Source organism: Plectropomus leopardus, chromosome 12 (genome assembly GCF_008729295.1).
Source record: "Plectropomus leopardus isolate mb chromosome 12, YSFRI_Pleo_2.0, whole genome shotgun sequence".
Taxonomy (NCBI): domain Eukaryota; kingdom Metazoa; phylum Chordata; class Actinopteri; order Perciformes; family Serranidae; genus Plectropomus; species Plectropomus leopardus.
In genome coordinates, this window is record NC_056474.1 from 10,218,337 (window position 1) to 10,242,482 (window position 24,146).

The 24,146-nt window shown below is 38.1% G+C and overlaps 2 protein-coding genes across 2 annotated transcripts; both read left to right on the forward strand.

The window, feature by feature from the left end:
- The first annotated feature begins 167 nt into the window (after nt 1-167).
- On the forward strand, nt 168-8,524 carry abcb8 (ATP-binding cassette, sub-family B (MDR/TAP), member 8). The gene is made up of 16 exons (XM_042498351.1): nt 168-339; nt 1,590-1,920; nt 2,042-2,197; nt 2,808-2,902; nt 3,367-3,472; nt 3,569-3,730; nt 4,312-4,397; nt 4,492-4,589; nt 4,678-4,783; nt 4,898-4,931; nt 5,066-5,202; nt 5,315-5,409; nt 5,489-5,622; nt 6,083-6,230; nt 6,313-6,563; nt 6,788-8,524. The coding sequence occupies exons 1-16, from the start codon at nt 257-259 to the stop codon at nt 6,869-6,871; spliced, it is 2,106 nt and encodes a 701-aa protein (XP_042354285.1). The 5' UTR covers nt 168-256; the 3' UTR covers nt 6,872-8,524.
- Nucleotides 8,525-9,358: 834 nt separating this feature from the next.
- On the forward strand, nt 9,359-19,835 carry cdk5 (cyclin-dependent kinase 5). Its single transcript, XM_042497739.1, has 12 exons — nt 9,359-9,531; nt 9,876-9,964; nt 10,057-10,124; nt 10,257-10,317; nt 10,401-10,457; nt 10,649-10,744; nt 10,907-10,981; nt 13,331-13,427; nt 14,459-14,528; nt 14,710-14,770; nt 15,729-15,809; nt 16,491-19,835. Exons 1-12 carry the CDS (start codon nt 9,495-9,497, stop codon nt 16,575-16,577), a joined length of 879 nt encoding a protein of 292 aa, XP_042353673.1. The 5' UTR covers nt 9,359-9,494; the 3' UTR covers nt 16,578-19,835.
- Nucleotides 19,836-24,146: the final 4,311 nt, after the last annotated feature.

Consider the following 24,146-nt stretch of genomic DNA (forward strand, 5'->3'; position numbering starts at 1 on the left):
CCGATTGTGTCATGTTGTTAGTTAACATTGTTGCCCGAGTCGCCAAATTTCCCAAGTTTGTTGCCTGGTATAAAATAAACGCACACTCTGTGATCACAAACTAATACTCACACTAAAAACGAGGTCACCTGTAGGCACAGAAATGCACTCTGGGTCAGTGTCAACATGGCAGCCCGCATGGTGTCCGTGGATTACTGCAGAGATTAACGATTATTTCAACCTAATGAGTTTGTTACCACTGAAATAAGCATCAACTATGTTTCGGTTACTCTGCTGCAGAGCAAGCATCACGGCTCCGGTACGATGCGGTAAAACAGCAAACACATGGAAACTTTCACGGTAGGGGGATGTGACCGGTAACTAGTGAACGGTAGCTAATGACAGCTGACCTGTAGCTGCTTTATAAGCCATATGTTAGTTAATCAACACTGAAAAGCTTAGCCTACTTTGATTTTCTGGAAAGTACATCGTGACAGAGCTGGTTTCCTCTACTGTTCAGATATAGACAGGTACAGTGTTCAGATATAGACAGGTACAGTGGGATGTTTGTGTTTGAGTTATCTATAACAGGAAATGTATCAACAAGAAGTTTCATGTTTTGTGTTTGCATGTAAGTTATGTGTATATTCAGCTGTTAAAAAATAAAATAATTACAACCAATTCTACTACCACTATCACTATTACTACTAATAATAATAGTAGTAATAATAATAATAATAATAAAAGTGAAAATGAAATTAATGTTTCTTTAGGTCCAGAGAGTAAAACTGACAAGACATCAGTAAATTTGACTCAATTAATCGTTTTCATTGTTTTCAAGAAAAAAATCACAAACATCTGCCTGCTCCAGCTTCTCACATGTGAAGTAAAATAAGTAATACTACAGCGTAAAAAATACTCTGTTAAAGGTAAAAGTCCTGCAATCAAAGTCTTTCGTAAAAGTACAAACATCATAACTTATACATGTATGTGTATATATAAATCATCACAGCATATATATATTGTTTGGTGGCTTATCCTATAAGAATATATCGTCTCTTTTGTGCTAATTTAGATTATTGAAACAAAATATTAAAAAACCGGAGTAACTAGTAACTAAAGCTGTACAGTAAATGTAGAGAAGTAAAGAGTGCAATATTTACCTCTGGGTTGTAGTGGAGAAGAGGTAGCAAGTGGCATAACATGGTAATTCTCAAATAAAGTACTGGTATCTTACAATTGTACTTAAAAACAGTACTTGAGTAAATGTACTTAGCTACATTTCACCACTGTAAACACAATTAGAGGATATACTCGCAATACTGACATGCCCATGTATAGTGAAAGTTACTGGTCACTGTAATCATTCATCCTGTTAATGCTGCAGTTTCAGTGTAAGCTGGAGAAACAAATGATTAATGATTATAACTAATTGGAAAAAAATCATCAGATTAATAAATGATAATAATTGCTAATTGCAGCCCAGAGTCTGATTGATCTAATTTTCTTTTACCCTTAAAATATAAGCCTTTGTTTTTAGCTTTGTACTACTTTCATACTAGGTTGTTCAATGCCTTATCAAACTTTAATTATTTTTCTTGTCTTTTCAGGTGGTACACATCTCCACGATCTCCAGCATGCAGCTCCTCACAGCAGCCTGGAAATGCTGTCAGTCGTGTCTGGAGCCTCACTCAGAGAGCTGTCCGTCAGTCCTCCACCAGTACATCCAAACCCCCAGGAGTGGCCCTGAAGTTCATCCTGGGACCAGCGGTGCTCACTGTCTCTGCACGGCTGTTCTGCCATGTAGCTCACTGCGAGGCAGATGTGAATAACAACACTCCAGTGGAAGCTGTTACCAAAAACACCGTGCCTGAGTTCAAATGGCATATCCTGTGGGAATTTGTCAAACCTCAGCTGTTTGCTCTCATTGGCGCTGTTGTGGTAAGTTTGAATCTCTTCTCTTAGAAGTGATGTCAGTGATTCAGAACTTTAAAAAAATGATGCTTAACATAGTGACGTTTAATTTATGGTGATCAACTAAACGGAGTATTTTTCTTGTCAGCTTGCATTTGGTGCAGCTATCTTGAACATTCAAATCCCCTTGATGCTCGGGGATCTGGTGAATGTTGTGGCACGTTACCTGAGAGAGCAGACGGGAAATTATTTCCAGGAGATAAGAGGTCCTGCGCTAAAATTACTTGGACTGTATGGTATCCAAGTAAGTACACAAGAAATCTGTCAATTAAAAAAAAGTCAGTCAGCAGTTTCACAGTTTACTATGTCAGTAATTAAAGCACATTCATACTATGGTGCTAAATGATAAATTGATATGTACTTCTGATATAACTATGATTGCCTGGCCAGATATTTTATTTCCAAAAGGAGCCTTAATTCTGCCTTTGTAAAATATTTAATAATAGCATTGGGGATAATAACTGGACATTTATTTCTCTGTTAATTAAATGATAAGAAACCCAGGGGGTGAGTGCAATAAAAACAACACCTGGACAATATAATGCAATCCAATACAACAGCTCTGAGATAACTACAATTTTTATTAAGCTTATTATGCTCTAATTATTAAAACTACTCTGGAGAGGTGTTTCACTCCACGATACTATCACTATCGAGGCTGCAGTTTGCATGCTGATGTATTAGATTGTATGGTGAAGTAAACCATTTTCTTGCAATAATTCTACCCCTTTGGTTATGGCTTTCAGACCTCAGTGTTTAATAAAAGTTCCTTGTGCAAGAAAACGTATAAATGTCATACTTTTTTTCTTGAAAATCGTCTATCACACTGGTCATTAATCACCTCCTATGTGCAGGGCCTGCTGACGAGCGGCTACATCATCCTGCTTTCAAGGGTCGGGGAGAGAGTGGCAGCGGACATGAGGAAGACGCTCTTTGCATCTTTACTGAGGTTCATATTCCTCAATGTTAGAGCAAAAGAAAGCAAGGACACAGTGAAGCAGAACTCACTAGACGGGATGCTGTTATGTTTATCTTAATAAATCTCGGTCAAGCTTGTGTGTGGTCTACCTCTTTAAGGTCCAGTGTGTAGGATTTAAGGGAATTAACTGACGGAAATGTAATAAGTATGTTTTCTTTAGTGTATAACCATCTGAAAATAATAACTGTTGTATTTCTGATACCTTGCAATGAGTTGGTCTCAGTCCAGGAAACAAATTACTGGCTGCAGATACAGGGTTCCCACAGTCATGGAAAACCTGAAAAAGTAAAGAAATCTCACTGTCACATATTATAGGCCTAGCAAAGTCATGGAATTGGTAAAAATGACCACTAGATGCCATTAACTTCTACACACTGCTCCTTTAACGCCAATAAACATTGGTAACATTGTCTGTTATTTTCTTTTTGTCAAAGGCAAGACGTGGCTTTCTTTGATGCCAATAAAACTGGGCAGCTTGTCAACCGTTTGACTGCCGACATTCAGGAGTTCAAGTCATCCTTTAAGTTGGTCATCTCTCAGGTATAAAGTACTACAAATCTTTTGTCACATAATAAGTAGTATGCTATATTGTTTTAGCCTTCTAATTCTTTTTTTTTTCTTTTTGCACATCTGCAGGGTCTGCGGAGTATTACACAAACAGTTGGATGTTTTGTCTCTCTCTATGTCATCTCCCCCAAACTCACAGGTTTGACAGTAGTTGTCCTGCCCTGTCTGGTGGGAGCGGGGGCTCTAATGGGCTCGTTCCTCCGCAAACTATCTCGTTTGGCTCAAGAACAGGTGATTTTGAACGTAGTATTATCTTGTTGCTTACAGTCTTTGTTAAAACTGCATAAAGTCTTGTATATAGTTTCATAGAGTTTCATTGCCAAGTCACAAGAGGCTGCAATATCAGAGCAGCCATAGTTAAAAAAAACATACATTATGACCTTCATTATGAAAGTGGCAGACATAGTGTACCCTTTTCTCTCTGATACAGATCTGTTCCCACTTCTGCCCACAAATCTTAGGATGTCAAGTTTCTTTACAACTCTTGACTGCTATACTGATTCTCATTATTTTCCGGGATGACACACAAACAGAAAGATGTTTCTATGTCGGTGCTTGTATTTTGATATATGTCGCTGACACTTCAAAAAAGCAACAGTCAGAAGTGACACAAAGTTGTTTACTCCAGCTTGCTGAAGAAAATCAATATCAATTTTTACACTGCAACCAGAGTAACACAGTGTCTGCTCTTGCATGTACAATTTGAGACCCAATAAAGTTGATATTAACACAATAAAGTTGATATTATTTTGCAATTTACAGAATGTATTTTAATTAGCCGTGTGACTTAACTTTGTGTTTTTAATTTTAAGGTGGCAAAAGCAACAGGAGTGGCAGATGAAGCACTTGGCAATGTGCGTACAGTGAAAGCTTTTGCGATGGAGGAGCGGGAACTCCAGTAAGTGATAGGGCTTATGATACAAGTACAAATACCCTAAAAGTGATATTAATACCTATGTCAAAAGTAATATGTTTGTGTCTATTTCTTTCAGGTTATATGCATATGAAGTTGACAAATCATGTGACATGAATGAAAATCTCGGTTCTGGAATTGCAGTTTTCCAAGGACTGTCAAACATCGCCCTGAACTGTGAGTGTATTTTAACTATGTTAACTGAAAAACATGATGTTGAGCAGACTGGTATCTCATGTTTTTGTGTTGTGTGCTGTTAACACAGGCATTGTTCTGGGAACTATTTTTGCTGGAGGGACTTTGATTTCTAACAATGAAATGTCCCCTGGAGACCTCATGTCTTTCCTGGTTGCTTCTCAGACTGTTCAGAGGTAAAAGATACAACTTGCTCAACAATTACTGCTCCCTCTTACCCATTTACAACTAAATGTATGCGTTTAAAAGCTGGTGTCAGGCTTTAACACATGTATTATCTTTATGCTCAGGTCATTGGCGAGTATCTCGATCCTTTTTGGACAGGTGCGTACAAATTATGTACATCTACTGTGCATGCGTCATGTCAGAAAGTAGCATCACATTGTGTGTGCATATTTAAACGTTTTAAATATTATTTAGTGAGAACTCAAACTGTCTTTCTCTAACATTTGTAACAGATGGTAAGAGGATTAAGCTCTGGGGCCCGGGTGTTCGAATACCTCGCTTTGGTGCCTAGCATTCCTATGTCTGGAGGAGGACGCATCCCATACAACTCTCTGACAGGAAGAGTGGATTTTATGAACATTTCGTTCAGGTTGGGATCTCACCTTAATTCAAGTAGATTTCAAGACTATTCTAGACACTAACTGAACATAAAAATAAGAGGGTAACATCTATCGATGTCTTTATTTTTGGTTTATTTAAAGCTATCCAACGAGGCCTGGCCATCAGATCTTGACAAAGCTCAACCTAACGCTGCCTCCTAGTAAAACTGTTGCCATTGTGGGAGAATCTGGAGGAGGTAATTTATTAGTTAACAATTGTAAACATGTTAACAATGCAATGCTAAGTCTTTAAATTATTAATCCAAAACATTTTAGGAAAGTCCACCGTGGCGGCCTTGCTGGAGCGTTTTTACGACCCGACCAGTGGTGTAGTCATGCTGGACGGACTTGACATCCGAACACTAGATCTGTCCTGGCTCAGGGGACAAGTCATTGGATTTATTAATCAGGTAATGATGCTCACCAATTTTTAAATTTTTTTTTTTTATTTACTTACTTAAGTATTTACTCATTTATTTATTTTTAGATTGACAAAATGAACATATACAAAACATCAACTCTAAGTTTAAGCATTTTTCTTGTTTTGCACAATGAATGAATGACACATACAATGAAGTGCATTGTATTTTATGTCTCCATCTGCTGGTAGGCCATAACTATAAGAGTATGCATAATATGACTTTAACTCCACTACAGAATAGACTTAATGATCACTCAAATTTCGGTGAGGGAAAAAAAATTGGATGTAACGCTATCCGCAATTGTTATGAGCTAAATGAGTAGTAAAATATCGGCATATCGGATATCGGCAAAAGAATTCAATATTGTGCATCCCTACGTACCACATCACTGTTTATTTGATCATAGCTGTCCATTCATTGCTGTATTTCCCACCCTGTGTCTTTGCAGGAGCCAGTTTTGTTCGGATCATCTATCATGGATAACATCCGCTTTGGGAAGCCTGAAGCCACAGATGCTGAGGTCATTAACGCAGCCAAGCAAGCCAACGCTCACGGCTTCATTACAGGTTTCCCAGACGGCTATAACACTGTGGTTGGTACGTGCTCTGGTGTAAGCATTTACAAATATTAACATTTCCATGCTATTTTAAATACTAAGCTCTAGGTTTCTACATCCAGGTGAGCGAGGTGTGACGTTATCAGGTGGCCAGAAACAGCGTATCGCTATCGCCCGCGCCTTGATCAAGAACCCCTGCATCCTGATCCTGGATGAAGCCACCAGCGCTCTAGATGCAGAATCAGAGCGAGTGGTGCAGGAGGCTCTGGACAGGGCCACGCGTGGTCGCACTGTGCTTATCATCGCCCATCGGCTGAGCACCATTCAAGCAGCTGACCTCATCTGCGTCATGAGCAATGGCCGCATTGTGGAGGTAAGGTCGCAGGCTATTCAGAGAAATGGAGTTTCTCTCATCTCCTATTAAAAGTCTCTGGTAATTTATTGGAAGTTCAAAGAGGCACTAAAAAGACTGCACTCAATTCAGTGCTCAGTAATATGTATATGTACTGTATATATTGGTCGTTTCCATCCTAATGTGCTGAGTGTGTAATATAAGTTTTAATTATATCTAACAGCTTCTGCCTCTTGTCTTTTAAGGCCGGGACTCACTTGGAACTGCTGAGCAAAGGAGGACTTTATTCTGATCTGATCCGCAGGCAAAGAGCCGAGGGGAAGAAATGAACATGCTAAAACTTGTTTACTGTAGATCCACACTGAGTAATGAAATTTCATTTGAAATGAAATTCACAGGAAAGGTTTGCCTCAATGGATAAATTATGTAAAAACATGTAATGTAAATCTTCTAGGTCTGTCTAGTTTAATGACAAACTCTTAAATTTATGTATGTAAATGAGTAAGCGGACCAACTGGATCAGCCTGTGATGATTAAAAACTACACCCCTGTACAGTATTTAAATTAAAGCTGAGGTATGCAGTTTTTGGAAAGCGTAAGAAAACGGCAGAGTTTGAAGATGTGCCCTCCTCCTGCAGCTCTCCTCTCCCTGTCCTTAGCCCCTCCCACCACACAAATATGGGCATAAGGATGCGCTTCATAATTAATTAATCAATTAATTATTTCATTTTAGAGTTCTCTATCTGTTTAAGACCAAAAATGAGACAAGAATGAGCCATCTACCTCACCCACTGTGTCGCTCCCCATCACTGTGGACTGCTTCGCTAGGGGGTGATGCAGCAGCTCCAGGGACGGAAATTTGGTCGGCAGCTGTAGCAACTCAAAGTCTCAGGGGTCACAGTGGGGCAGTGGCCAGTGACAGCACCAGGTCCATCCTGTGTAACAGCAGCAACAGAGTCTGGGCATCAGAAAAGTGTGGTCCCCTGGCCCCCCCGCTGGTTCCAGTTGCTGCAGCCAGCGAGATCATCTGTAGTGGCAGGAGGGAGGCAGAGGACACACTGTTATTCCAGGCTCTAGCTAGTTATTATTGGTGTGCGGGGTAAAGGTTTTTAACTTCTGCTATCACCAAAACAGCAAAACATCAACACCAAAACATATGCGTTAATCAACAACCTGAACCTGACCCAAACTTTATGCATTATAGTAGCACAATTGTCAGAACTGAGACAGGGACAGAGACAAAGACTGAGCGCAGTGGCGCTGACGATAAAGGTGCTTTTGTGTGTGTTTAAGAGAGAGAGAGAAACTGGTTGGGGAAGAAAAAATTGAATATTACATGCAATGTTTCTGTGAGTTATCAATAACTCAGTCTGAATGCTGTTTTGCCACTTATTGACCCACCCACACATTTTCTAGTAGGCTTACCTGAACCCACATGACTCTCAGGTTGTGGGTCAACCCATGCGTCACCACTGGCTACATAAACATGGAGCACATTTAGCCTTTGGCAAAGGCTAGACTATTTACATTTTCTCTCCATCTCTGAAACACTTTGCTGATACTGACACAAGCTGTATTTTGTTATTTTCTTTTTTCAAAGTCTGTCTTCCTTTTTTGGGGGTTGCTTTGCAATGTATGCAGTTGTTGCCGATGCTGAAATATCAACTTTTTCTGCAGGATGTTCTGCTATCATATCAAGGTTTCACCAAAACATTAAGGCATGCGCATGTTTTTGTAGAACAGCCAATAGGAACGTCCTCTCTCTGACATGACGTGATTGACCTAAGTCTTCAGTCACTGGCTAAATTTTCCAAAGCCTGAAAACTAAGCCAAGAGGAGCTGCAGAAGTCGTGAATTACATTTGAATCACATCACAGTAACATAGAACTGCCTACCCCAGCTCTAAATGTGAATTTCATGACACTACTTTCCATTATCCTGTATAGAATGATCAGTTATATTGTGATAGAAAAAATAAATGGTTTTAATGAGAAATTCCTTCTTTTTTTTCACTTGATCCTAATAAACAGAAATTCCATGTTTTGTCACAAATGCAGGATTAAAGAAACTGAACACTGAACCTAAATAATAAGCGGTATGTCATTTGAGGACAGTGTCATCTCTTGTAATCCTCAAAATCTTCAATTTCACTGCGGGATAAAGAAAGCTGAAATGTTATATCTTTCCACTATATTCTCCAATTGCTCCCTACTAGTCTTGATGTGGCATAATTTTCCATATTTTGTGTGTCTGTACAGTATGTGCACTGACATTAAGTCTTGCATGCTGGTAAATATTGGCCATCACTATCATTAACTGTAGTGTGGGCTCATTTGCCAAATGGAAAAAGTGAAACACTAAGATTTGTAACCTTTTAAAATATTGTTTGCATCATTAAACAGACAAATGAGGCTGTCTGTTATTGATAATTCATGTAAACTAACATACAGACTGACAGCTTCCTTGTAGAATCCATTTGCAGTTTTGAGATCAGATTACAAACGATCAATTCCAGTATGGGAAACACATATAAGGAATCACAGTCCTCAGTAAGTAGCCTCTACAAATCCCCAATAATTGTTATTTAAAGTGGGTCAATTTGAAGAGATCTTAAATGACATTTCACTCTCTGTACACAGCCGTCTTGCCCTCTGAAAAACCTAAATATGCCATAAATTTGGGCACAAATACAAAAACGACTCTGCTACGACAGATTAGAAAAATATTGCTGCATTCTGCAATGTTTTTGAGACTATGGCCCACTTTTTTAGACTGATGCAATGCACCTTTTGGCCTCTAGATGACCAACAAGACGAGCTTGACTGCAGACCGACTAGAACTGCAGATAGCTTTAAGCTAACGCTAGCTATCGCAACATCACCAACCCCAATTTGGGGCTTTAATTAGTCATTGGTTTGCTAGCTTGTTCAAGGCTGGCTTCACTGGCCAAACATGCAGAAATATGAAAAGCTTGAAAAAATCGGAGAGGGTAAGTTTCATACGCTTTTTTATAAAGTTAATATTAGCTAGCCTGTTTTGCTAACCTAGCATTCATGTAGCTGACGAGCTAACGTTTGCGAAACTGTGAGCTTTGTGTCTACGTTAGTTAATTTCCTGGTTGAACATAAACAAAGCTGTGTGTGCGGGTTTTACTTACACTATTGTGTACTGGTTACAGGATCTGTTTGAAGATTTCCGTCTGTCATATTTCACGATATTAACGCCGGCTAACTAACTCGCAACCGTTAGCTAGCAAGATAGTTACCGTTGACCGTTGCTAAGCAATTCATCAACACGATAACTGATTTAACTTACAGTTATTATGCTTCGTAGGAACGTACGGGACAGTGTTCAAGGCTAAAAACAGAGAAACCCACGAAATTGTGGCTTTGAAAAGAGTCAGGCTGGACGATGATGACGAGGTATGTTTTCAAAACAACAATTTTCATTTCATTATTTGCTGGGTAGCTGTTAGCATGCTAGTACTAATCACACCGGGTGTCATTTCTTTCAGGGGGTGCCAAGTTCTGCTTTGAGAGAAATCTGCCTTCTGAAGGAACTAAAGCATAAAAACATAGTCAGGTCAGTCTGTTAAATGATGTGGTAGTGACAGGTAGTGTTTCACTGTTTGTCATATGAGTTAAAATGCTACGCAGTTTGCACTTCACCCTGATATCAACAACCATCAACTTAAAGCTGTTCTGTCTTCTGCAGACTACATGATGTTTTGCACAGTGACAAGAAGTTAACCTTGGTCTTTGAATATTGTGATCAGGTAAGATAGAGTTGTCCCAAACATACATATGTTTTAATGTGTACTTTCCTCTAAGGCTTATGTGTGTCTTTTATTACATGCAGGATTTGAAGAAGTATTTTGACAGCTGCAATGGGGATCTAGATCCTGAAACTGTGAAGGTAAAACATAATCATCTAGAATAGTGCTCTAAGAGAGTTTAACCAATGGCAATATGCCTGCTTAAATGCATACTGTATAGACTACTTGGTTTGTCAGATTGTCTTCATTATATCAGTTACATGTTGTGAAAATTTAAATTAACTGCTCAAAGAAGTTTTGTCTCTTAACTAGTTTTCCCCCCCTGCTGCAGTCATTCATGTACCAGCTGTTGAAAGGCCTCGCTTTCTGTCACAGTCGTAACGTTCTTCATAGAGATCTGAAGCCGCAGAATCTCCTCATAAACAGAGTAAGTGGTTTGGTGCATTTGGATTTTGACTTGAAGGCTGAAGAAACTATGCAAACTTGCAATCAGTAATGGTATGTTTGAAATGTAAAGCTAGGCTCTGGCTGTAGTTAATTAGTCTGCATTAATATTTGTAGATTTGATAACTTGTGTCTCTGTGTGTAGAATGGGGAGTTGAAGCTGGCTGACTTTGGGCTGGCTCGAGCCTTTGGCATTCCTGTGAGGTGTTACTCAGCAGAGGTAGGTTTCACTTCATTAACATGTCAGGTGCTAAAACCTGACTTCTTCCATCTGAAAATGTGTAACCTGCATGAAATAAAGTCTGAGGAAGACCGTTTTGGCTCGAAACATCACTTATTTCGCAGAATAAAATCCTTTTAAGGGGAGCTTCCTGGTGTGCGGATCTCTGTCTTTTCACATTAACCTGCATGAAATGACATAGATTTAGATCTAAGAGAAATTAAGTCAGAGACTGATTTCTTAACATTTTGCCATTAACAAATTTTAAACTGGGTGCTAATTTACAATACGAAGAGATTTGTACTATTTCATCTAGACTTTAAAATAAGTTGTATTGCATAGTGTAGCGAAAGTAAATGGTTTTAGCAAAACATGACCTCACACGTCTCACTGCAAAAAGTAATGTCAAAATATGTCCCATGTAACAAGCAAACTGCAGCATCAAATCTGTGGCCTCTTTTAAAAAGTCTACTATATATTTGAGGCTATTAAAATGCACTTATTTCTGTTAACAGTCTAAAGTTATGCCGTTATTTAATGATGGTAGAGACTGGGACACAGCGGCATTTGGTCTAAGAGGTGTTTTGATTTTTTTTGTTGCTGCTGCTGTCAGAGAAATGACAGGCAAGTCTCAGAAAGGTTTAGTGGATTTGGTTGGCTGACCTTAGGGCCTGGCACACCAATCTCATGAGGGGGCACTTGACCCAGGGTGACCACTACTGATCTGAAAATGTAATAAACAGAAAATCTAGAGGGGAACAGAGTTTGAAGCAGTGAGAATTTGAAGTAGGGTCATTTTAAAAGGTCATTTCATTTCAGAGGATATATTGCCCCGAGACTTTTCGCACTGGTTCAGCAAGAAGAAATGAATGAGCCTACAGTTATTTCACATTACCTGGATATACTGTAATATGCAGTACATGCAGAATGAATTAAATACAGTGACTGAAGTTCTTATGATGACATTATGGGGATTTTGTTTAATCTATCGTCATTACTGCCCACCAAGTCAGAAGTGTCAGAGTGTTCTGGGAAACTTGTTGCTATCTAGCAAACCGGCCTGCGTTTCTAACAGCTTTTTGCAGAATAATTGTTATTAAAGAGGTATTTTACTGCCAGAAAGATTGTGTTTTTATGAAACTAAAATGACAGTGCAGTAGGCAGACACACATATCAGGCAAATAGCAAGTTTTTGTTCTGTTATTGAAGATAAAAGCTTTTAGGCACAAAACAAACATGGACTAATTATTAATGATTAGAAGTCTATTACATGTAAGACTCCTTTAGATGTGACACACCCGCTAATATCATCACAGATCACACTTCAGGTTAAGGAAATCCTATTTTTTTTGGTTTCAGCTGGAAACTAAACCAATTTCATTTTTGGTCAAAATGCTCAGCACAGTTCAGAAGTAGGTGGGAGAACCAGAATATAACGTTTTCCATGTTGTTGGAAAATCAGTATAAGGTGACACAGCTTTCCTAAAAAGAACCCTGCATTTTTATGCCGTTTAATGTAAAGGTAATATAAAGAGCTCCCCACCCTTATTGTGAAATTCTCATCTATAAAGTAATTCACCCAGTTGAATCAAAAACCTCCCACAACCCCACAGGTGGGTGGAGGCTTTGAAACAGTGCTTTAGGGTGTGTTGCACAAAGGATGATTATATATATTTTAAAAAAGACATCAGAAAAAAGTAATTTTTGTATGCTTTTTTTTAACATTGTAAATTTAACAAAATTAACACTACAAAATGGACATGATTCAATATTTTTAAATTAGTCTGCAGCTTCAAGCATGGTTATGTTATTCCATTTGGAGGATCCACAAATTTGACTTAATTTTCTCCATAAAAATGACTCGTGAAAAGTTAGCAGTGGTTCTGTGGCAGGTGGTCACATCATTAGCATCTGTACCAGAATGTACTTTTAAAGTTTGAAACACAAGCACTTTTTTCAACCCACACAATCTCTCTGGGAAATGAAACTTTTCTACAATTTTGTTCTTTTTACTTTTGTTCTGTCAGTGCACTTCACCGAACACATTTCCATGTAACCTGAAAAAATGTCTCTAAAACACTCGACACCTGACAGAGCACCAGTTTGTTAAATTTGTCGAGAAGGTGTAATGAAAACCGGATGGCTGATGTAAGTTCAACATTTAGCATTAGTGAAAGTCTCTCTTTGTCAAATCAGTGTTGGTACAAAATAACGCCCGACCCGAGAGAACGGTCATTACGCTGAATGCCTGAATGATTATGCTAACACCAGTTTGGCTGTGATAATTGGTGTGATTGGGTCTAATTCTTCTACACTAATTCTACCCTTTACTCTGTGATTTATACGTAGGTGGTGACATTGTGGTACCGGCCTCCTGATGTGCTATTCGGTGCTAAACTTTATTCTACCTCAATTGACATGTGGTCTGCTGGATGCATATTTGCAGGTTCGTATATGACTACTGACGTAAATAAAAATGAGTCACTCTGTTTCTTTTCTTTTTTACTTTGTTTTGTTACCTAGTGTGACTGTGATCCTGTTACAACTAATAACAAGTCATAATTCATAGGGTGCTATAAAGATATACTATCCAGAATTTCTTTAAAAAAATAATACATAGACTCATACAGAAGTAATCCTTCTCACTCATCATTTGTGACGCACTAGATGTGTGTTTTTCTGCGGAGACTCTACCCTTTGCCTGTATATTCTCATTTTCCTCTTATTTTACTATGTTTGGGATGTTCCTGGGAATAGTGGGCAGGTGAGATCAGGACTTAAGAAAAGGGTAGCGGCCATGTGCAGGTCCAGTCATCAAACTGGCAGTTCTTAAGTGACAGGAGTTGGATTGGACTGAGCTGAGAGTGAAAAAGAGAGAAGATGAGGGAACGGTCAACTATTGGAATAAAAGAAGAAAGAGACGAAGTAACTAATAATAAATATTTCAACAATAAAGATTTTTTTTCTAAAATATGTACATTTATTTAAGACTAGAAATACGGGCTTATAATCGGGATCAACCCCAAAACTGCTGCCAGGGTTTTGGCTTTGGTCGGCTTGGACAGAAACAATGCAGCTTCATGAGTTTTCAAACCTGATTTTTTGGGGGGCTCTGATCAAAAAGAAAGTTAATCTGGGTTTGGCTTTTACTTTCCTTTTTTCTAACAATACTGTTGACAAACACTAACTGACAACTGCTGCGTAGTATTATTTACAGTCACTCCAATAGTCAAGATTGCTAACACGGTTAAGTATCGTGCAAGTCATCGGTATTTTAGTGCCTAATGTTGTTTTTACTAAAAATGTGCAATCTGGAAATAAGTTATTTTAACTTTGTTGTTGTCCTGTCATGCTACCACTCTAGAAATAATTTAGTGTGTTGTACAACATGTAGGTTCCTAATTGACAGAATACAACTAAACTTAATTAAACATAACACATTAATTTTGTTTTATTTTGATTCCACGTCCCACTCAGAGCTGGCCAATGCTGGAAGGCCTTTATTCCCCGGGAACGATGTGGACGACCAGTTGAAAAGAATCTTCAGATATCCTTTTTTGAAAACATTTCTAGGCATCGACAGCTTGTGTTATCACACAGTTTGGTATTCGGGGCTCACACTTTGGTTTTTGATCTACTGAGTGATGAATGATTTACAAACTGTAAGTCCTAACAGAGAAGAGAGACACCTCTCTGCTGCGTAAAGTTTTTCTTTAACCACTTGGTACATTGTTGGGTACACCAACTGAAGAACAGTGGCAGACAATGACGAAGCTCCCTGATTACAAGGTAACTTATTATAACGTCAGTTATGTTTCTAAGAGCCACAGTGGAAGCGATATTGAGAATGTGAAGGGACGTCACAGAGTCCTGCGTACTTCTGATTTCAAGACAGACTATCAGTCCGGAAGAGCAACATGCAATACGACACCCGCAAACTGCTCCGACCCCGGACACAAGATCAACGACCCGACCCAAAACCACCATTCTGAATTTGGCTGTTAAAATAATTTGGCTTTGCAGCATATTTAAAGTGCCATTTTAGGAAATTGCATACACTAAAACGAAGATGTCATATTTTACAACATAGGCAACTCAGTAAATACAATATGAATTAATATTTCGTGGTTATTCACAAAATATTGAGCAACACATCTCTGTAGTTAATGTGCCTGTTGGTAACTCACCTAATTTCGAGCAGTCAAGTTTCGGCCGTCAAGACAGCAGTCTGAGGATTACAGAGTTAAAACATGAAATAAATTATGATGATCCTCATTTTGTTTGAACATATTTATCATCCAACAACCACAGTCCCATCCGGATTTTCTTTTTTTCACCCAGAACCAAACCAGTTAATAAAAATATGACAAAATACCTCCCGCAAATCAGCTTTTTTTCCCCTGGTCAGCTGCTGGGTACCCAACCCGTTGCAGGACTTGTAAGGTGCACACTCAAGTGTGAGCACCAAAAACTAAATAGATTACAATGTTTGTTAAGCGGAGATAGTGCATCGATGTCTGTAATCCAGCTGAGCTGCCGAGTTATATGTATCAGTGTTGTTTATCGTGATTAGTTTGTCCAAATTCTGCTGCTTGACCTCTGTAGCAGTCACAGCTAACATACTGCAATCCTCACACGACTGTGCCCCCCCCCCCCAAATAAAGAAATAACCCAGCGTGACGCCAACTTCACATTCTCTAAACTCCACCTGTCACCAAACTCTTCTTCACTCTCTTTCTACCTGCAGCCATATCCCATGTATCCAGCCACCACCTCACTGGTGAATGTGGTCCCCAAACTAAGTAGCACAGGACGGGATCTACTCCAGGTACCTTCAAACTGTCTGCCATTTACTTCTTATAGGAATACTATAGGAATACAAAATGAACATCTGTATATCAATTGGTCGTGCCGTATTAACTTGAGTTATTGAATAACACCTCTTTATTCTGGTATGACTCCACAGAAAACTTAACAACAGCCAAACACAGTGCAGTATAATCCAAGTCTCATTCATCCAGTCTTATGCTTGGTACTTCCCAAACATGCATTTTCGCTTAAAAAAAAAAAAAACGAGTCTGGCTTTGAAGAGCATAGATAAGTTTTACTTTCAGTTCAGTTTTAAATAGAAAGGTTTCAGCGAAAATGCACGTGTTTGGGAAGTACTGAGCATACGACTGGTTATGTGAGACTTGGATTATACTGCAGGAGCTGTGTGAGAGTTTGTTATCCTTCATAAATTCAAGGTAACACTGCATGACTAATTGATATACAAGTGATCATTTTGTGGATGAATTATTCATTTAAGAATAAATTAGTCTCCACTCATGTATTCCAACATCAAATTTTTAAATTTTTCTGTCTTTCATAACCGTTTGTGTCAATAGTTCAGTTACTTCTGCTAAAATTTCCTGTCATGATTACCCAGTTATTATGGATATACAGATTTGCATAAACAAATTTGATATTGCTGTTCACTTATTCAAATGTTTCCTTTGATCTCACCCAGAACCTGTTAAAATGTAATCCTGTCCAGAGGATCTCAGCAGAAGAGGCCTTGCAGCACCCTTACTTTGCTGATTTCTGCCCACCCTAAAAGCTAAATGGCCTCTCGCTGAACCTCAGCCGCCAGAATCAATCATCCCTCACTCTGTTGGGTCATTAGCAGCGGTCCCAACAAGGCAAATCCCTCACCGGTTTTCAAACACTCCCCTGCATTTCATTCTGTTGTGCCTCTGTGTGGAACAAAGTCCTCGTGGCTCTGCAAGGTTTTAGGTTCTTTTAAGTTTGCAAGCCTGTTTTACATACACGCCTCCCAGTTAATTAGCACTAGTGTGGGAGGGTGCACTATGTGTTGCTTTGAATACGTTTTTATACCTGTGGAAATATTTGAGAACAAGATGCCCGTCTGCTCCAAAAGACTGAAATTAACATGCTGTTTTTATATTCCTTAGAAAGACGGCCCTTTGAATCTGTGGTGATCTCAATTTGTAAATGCATTTTGTTTACCTCAAATTCAAAGTGCTGGCACATTCTGCATCCGTTACCCAGACGGCCTGACTAACATCGTGGTTTCTGGTCCTGCTGTGACGTGTTTTGCCAATTTGCTTTCGTTAATAGAAGTCTTAACATTGGGGGAGACTGGAGTTTTGATGCCAATACCAATACTGACATTTGAGAGTTTTGGAAACTGTAATATACTGATGTATCGACCATGACAAAAAAACGTAAACTTTATTTGGGTGCAGATCACTTAAATTTGGGTATTAAAGAATTGTGATAAAGATGTTGGTGATGTAAAACTTATCTTTGGATTTTCTGTACTGCAGTTTATCCTTTATTAGGCAGGATCCACGCTGGTGCATCTGTTGTAAGTTAATACTCACTGATATATTGGCTCTAGTAGACAACAGATTCCTGGGGCAGCTACTGCTACAATGTTATGTTTTTTTAAACTAAACTAAATCGCTTGATTTGTCAGTTTTGGAATAACAGGAAAACAATTCATTTAAAATGTTAAAGGATTTTTTTTCTAACATAAATTTTACAAGTCTGTAATTTCCAGTTTCCTTAGAAATTTTCCTGGATATAACTAATGTATGTAATTTAGTACTAATTTCTTTTTTTTTGACAGAATTACTCCAATTAAAGGTCCAGTGTGTACGATTTTGGGGTATATATTGGCAGTAATATAATATAATAAACATAATATAATTTACCTGAAAATAAAAAGTGTGTTTTTGTACATAGTCTCTATAGATATCGCCATGTTGCCTGCCATTTTCTCGACAGTAGCTCAAAACAGACGAACCAAACGCTGGCTCTAGTTAGGGCCACGCGGGCTTTGGCTTCAGCCGCAGTATTCAGCAGCTTCTGTGTGGAGCCAAACTATGTTGAAAAAACTCTTATTTTTAATGTTAAACTGCTTTATTCAGTGTTTTACTGGTTTAAATCACCAGATCTCTTTGTTACGGAGAGGAGCAGACCTCTTTGGATAATTCGGCTCCTGGTAAAAACCTCCTGAACAATGAACACTGAAGGCACTGTAACCGGGAGACGTTTCATGTGGTAGCAATCTGCGATCATCACCACTAGATGCCACTAACTTCCACCTAAATCTCACACACTGCTCCTTTAAATCTGTGTAAACAGTTAATGTATAACTCAGTATTAGAAACTGTAGCTCAGCACTGGGTAAAAGACTCTGGAGGTTACACCAGCTATTAATTAGAACAGAGTAATAGGAAGTGTATCAATTGAACACTGTCCTCATTTTCTCTTTAATTATTACCAAATTACATACTTCTTTCCTGGAGATAATTAGGCAATTACAGACCTGTAAAATACACTGTACAATTATTTTTTCAGACCAAAACAGATCGCAAACTTGTAGTTCTGATTTTTCACATCCCAACAGTACAACTCTTTGTCCCACTAACTATTACGAGATTGTATAATATAGCATGGAAGCTAATTTATAATTTTCTTTATTTTCTCAGGCTTTATTATCTCCCCTTTTATATTTGTCTTTTGTGCACTTTGTAAGTTTTATTTTAATTTGTTTAGTTATCAATATTAAAAACGTTGAACACTGACAGCCAGGATTATATACGGTTATCAATAAATGGGCCAATACACGCGCACACACACACACATAAATATATAATGTATATGTTAATAACTTGTGGACCATTAGTGACACTTTTTTTTTTTTTACATCTTCATTATAATTATACTAATGTCTTTTAGCTTTTCTGAAATGCTTTTGCAACAGTTAAATTAGAGAATAATCCAGGTAATCCACTGATAATCTGTATTTTCATATGATTGTTTTGCACCATTAGCTGTTTCCATTCTGGTTACTTATTATATTAACATGGTTAACAGCTCGCAGTGTTATTTTACTCCAGATTGTTAATGAAACTACTTATCCCATAAAAGCCTACATGATGAGTTGTGTTTGAAGTAGCTGTGTTAATGAGGGAAATGAGTTATTTTGCCGATGTTAAGACAAGATAATGGATGCATGTATTTATTAATGCTGGAATGTCTGCTCATTTGTTTTGCATTCGTTTAAAATGTAGCACAGCTTTGTTTGGTACAGACGCTCACTTCTTGAATGATTTACTGTTACTCAGATCTAAAGCATTTAGCCAGATTTTTCTAGGACTTAAAATGTTTGAAGGTTATTTGTGTGGATTCAGTTATAATGAAAAAAAAAACAACAGCACTTGCTCTCAGTATTTCATTATCTCGTGATGATATGACGTTTCAGACCAACTGCTGTAGAATAACTTTATACAGCTTCAGTTTGAATTTTAAATGAAGAGTAGATTGTTGCACTTTGCTAGTATCTTTGCTTTTGCTGGTCGAACTTGGGACTTATCAGTGATTCTTGTGTATATTTCAACCAATAAGATAAGAGTATTCAGTAAAGTGGACATAAAGACGTGTTTGCTTTTGAGATTAAACGTTCATTCTTGACTTTAAAAACAGTCATTGACAAAATCTCAACACAATATCCCTTTATGTAAGAGCTGTTGTGGAGCTTTAAATCATATTTATGACAACTGAGAAAACTCAAGTCTGCTTAGAAAGATCATGTAATTTCATTTAGAGCTCCAGAACAGCCAACAAATCGACCTTGTGGTGAGATGTCTTTTTTCTCTTTGATAGCTATTCAACAGCTTCCTCATTTATAAGTGACTTTGACTATTTCAACATTTTGGGAGCAAAAAGTAAATACAACCCTGATTCCAGAAAAGTTGGGACGCTGTGTGAAACATTAATAAAAACTGAATGCAATTATCTGCGAATGCTTTTGATCCGTATTCAGTTAATAAAACAAAGATAAGAAATGGCTTGTAATATTCCTAACTATGTTTTTTATAAGTTTATGATCACCTGAAACTGAGAATTGTTGTGTTTCCGTTACCTTAGAATGAGTCGTTTATATCTACATACGGAGCGGGTCCTCTCCCACGGAGTTCACCATGTTCTACAATAGCCCAGAGTGGACAAACCAAACACTGGCTCTAGACAAGGAGGTGAAAAGAGAAGAAGTCACAGCGTCATATTAGGGTCCAACACATGTGCAGTGAAATCTGGTCTACAGTGGCCGAATGGCTCAATAGCTGGCACACTTTTACAGAACATGGGGATGATTAATTAGTTTCACTGAGGCGTCCACAGTCTGCATTTTGTCAAAATGTAATTTATGAAAAAGAAGGACGTGGGTGAAGATTACAATTCTGCAATTAAGAAAAATCCATTATTAAAGGCCACAAACAAGTGCTCTTTATGGCCAAAGTTTCAAAACTTTTCCATGTCTTTTCAAGCACCTGTAATAAAAAAAATTGTGCTAAACTTTCCTAGTTTTTTTTAAACACATCATATTTAAACTTTATTCAAATGTAATTTGAGCTAGCGGGCATACACACAAGAGAGAAGGAAAATGAGGAAATGAACGTGACTGTAAACAAAACGTTGCATCAACGTAATATTTGAGCTTTGTTACGACAGCTATAGAAATGCTGTTATGTTACATTACATGGACAGGAGATAACTAACAATTCCTTTTTGCTTTTTCTTTTTTTTTTTTTTTTTTTTTTTTTTTTGCTTTTTCGCCTTTATTGGACAGGACAGAATTTAAGTGGAAAGGAGGAGCGAGAGAGAGACAGGATAACATGCAGCACAGGGCCACGGGCTGAAAGTCAACCTAAGGCCGCTGTGGGACACTGCCTGCGTACATGGGGCGCCCACACTATCCACTGAGCAACCGAGCACCTCAAACTTTAACAATTTCACACAACAAAATTCAATGACTATTTCAAAACTTATTTTTACTAATTCCATAACTTTTCTAAGCCTGGAAAATACGTTTGTGAAATTTAATGACTTTTCCAGGACTTTCATGACCGTGGGAACCCTGTTTATACGCAAACGTCCTGTTGTTTGAGTGTACCCAAAAGTTTCGTCAGGCCAAGCGCACCTTTGACCCCTCAGGCTGCACGGCATTAAAACCCAACATCACTGCGTGAAGGATGTTACTACATGGGCTCGCCAACACTTTGGAAAACTATTATCAGTAAACACAGTTTGTCAGCGCATCTACAGATGCAATTTAAGACTCTACCATGCAAAGTGAAAGCCATTTATCAACAACATCCAGAAACACCGCTGACATCTCTGGACCCAAGCTCATCTATTAAATTGCGAATATAAAATATGCCCAATGGAAACACGTCAATTTTTTAAAAAACTCCCATTTATCACAAGAAAGTTTTTACACTCACATGAGGTGGCATTTCAGGTGATCTAAAAAGTCATTTTTCACAAAACTGCAATGGTGACATGATGCTATGGCTATGCGCTTGTCAGTGGGAACTAGTTCCCTCCGGCATGATGCAGCAGGCGCTACAAGAGGTGTTATTACATCACGTGACTCTCAAGAGTTGAGCAAATCATCCGGGGGTTTTGAATCCAAAATTCCTCTGTGAAATCGTGGACTATCACGTCCCAGAAATCCTCCATATTTGGGAGTGGTGGGAGTGGCCACATATAAGGGGGCTTGCCTTTCCATTACGAAAACAATGACGGCCAGAAAACCCACGCCCTTGCATGCCACCAGAAGTGAACAACACTGTCAAATGTTGCACAATGCAAAGTGGTGATAAAAAGTCCGTAACATCACCACTTTCCAGCTGTGAGCCCACAAATAACCAATGAGAAGAGCCCAGAAAAAAAGGAAGGCCTTTACATTTGCATGCAATGTGGTTTGTTAGTAAAGTGACAGTTGGACTTGAGACTGACTCCGTCACACATAGTGAAGTGTGTATTAACTATTTAATGTACAGTTCAGAGTTAAAATCACATATCTACAATAAAATGCACATAAAGCACGTAGAGCCAGATGAAGCAAGCTCAGTTCCCCAGATTTTTGTGCGCATAAAAATCTCAATGTCACCTGTAAGAACCAGCCTTGAAGGCACATTTTAGTTTCACTTCAAGCCACATTATGTTTATTTATTCCATGAAAGGTGAATAAAAGATATAACAGTTTGTCATAACTGCTGAGTATCTTTCTTTTTTGGGGGGTATTGCACGATCCCAAGTCTGGTTTGTGGAGGATCTGGAGAACATCGTTTTGATTGATCTGGCTCCAAAAATACATTTTGGACCATACAAAGTGAATAGCATGGCTAAGATTACATTAAGAGACCAGAGATAATAGGAATACATAATGGTCATGCAAGGAAGAAAATGGGCGATGCGACATAAATGGTTAACTGTAAGAATAAAATAGTTCAAATCTAGGTGTTGGGTGACAGAAATATATAGTTTTCTACTTGGCCATAACTATGCGGTAAATATCAGGACTACTAAATGAGCACAAACAGTTCAGTAATAGTTGCTGCCAGTTCAGATACACTCTGCTGTTCTGTGACTGGTAATAAGGCAGGGGGTGTGGGGGGAGGGGGAGAGAGGTAAAGACCCGGGACATTTTTTCACAAATCCTTCATCCACAGTTTGTGGTAAATGCTGGGTCATTTTTATGCTTTTAAACCCCACAACATGACACACACACACACACGCACACATACACACACTCGAAATCATCATGGCAATGCAGCATCATCAGAATAGCATCATTGTGTAACATGAATTGGCATTTGTGTCTCTTTATTTGGCTAATGATGGTTAATATACAGTCGTCATATCATACATCTGTGTTGCAGCTGTTCAGTTTACATCCATCCAGCTGTTGAATACGTCATGAATTGAAAATGGGAGTCCCAAATCTTTTTTTTTTTTTTTTTTAATGTCAATTTATCAATTCATCTGATTCAGTGCATTTATTGCTCACGACACAACGCCACTGATTCACTGTTTTTTTTGTTTGTTTCCTGAAAAAGTTAAATTTCCACTTGGATAAAGTCTCTTCACGAGGTGGTCTCTGGCTCCTCTTGGAGTACCCTCTTATTCCTATTAACGCTGGAGCAGTGAACACACCACGTGTAACAGTGTGTGAAGTTAAAACTAGAGCCATAAAAGGTAGTCACAACCATAGACGTCCAGTCATTGGCTTTCAAGTGATGGCTGATCTCCAAGGGTTTGTGCTTCACATCAACAGTCATCTAATATACAGACAACAGAGTAATAAAGCTACAGTGTTATGAACACCACTTAACTTGATTGGCATTATACTTGAAAGTTTCACATTAAAAAAAACAAACAAAAAAAACTGTACTCTGAATTTCCACTGTTTATAGTGAGGATATGTAACCTACAAGTCCACAACTGTAGTGTCAAGGATTTAAATAACAGTGAACATTAACAAGAGAGGAAGTAGACTCACACGAAGATAAGAAGAAAAGTTGTGTACGTGAGTAAGATGGGTAAATATAGAGTTTATTATACTTGATCATTTATACATCACAAACTGTTATTTGTGACTTATTACATATTTTGGAATAGTAATAATAATAATAATAATAATAATGATGATAATAAAAGGATACAATGGTAAAATTGTACAATGCATTTGTTATAAATAAATTGAACTGAATGGGGCTGAGGTGGTTTTGATGTTTTGAGGCAATTCTCTTGTATCTAATAAAGTCTATTTAGTTCGTCAGCCACGTCATAAATCACCAGAAACTCAAAGACACTTACGGTCCATCTAGTTAGAAAGCCCAAATTCCGCCTGGTGTAAGAACAGATGAAAAAAAAAACACTTTTATCTCCATGTTAGTTATTTGATTTATAGATATATTGATATATTTATATATCTATTTGACAAATATCTCACATGAGCAGTATAGAATTTCTTCATGGCATTTGATTGTGGGTATTTACAAATTTTTCTGTCAGGTTTAGGAATGTCACCAGCGAGCCTCTGAAAGTCTACTTATGTTCAATAGAGAATAGATTACTATCACAGGGGATTGTGCTGATGAACACCTTTAAGACACAGTCATGAAAAAAATGTAGCGGAGAATTATCAAAAAGGCAAAAAGGAAAACCTGATTGTTTTTAATGAATTCGATGCAAATAAGGGCCAACTTTTGCAGCAAGCTGCATGCTTTTTTGTGACAGTCAGCACAGCAACACTCCCAAAAAATGGGAAAACTATGAAAATTGAAATGTCAGCTATATAAAGATA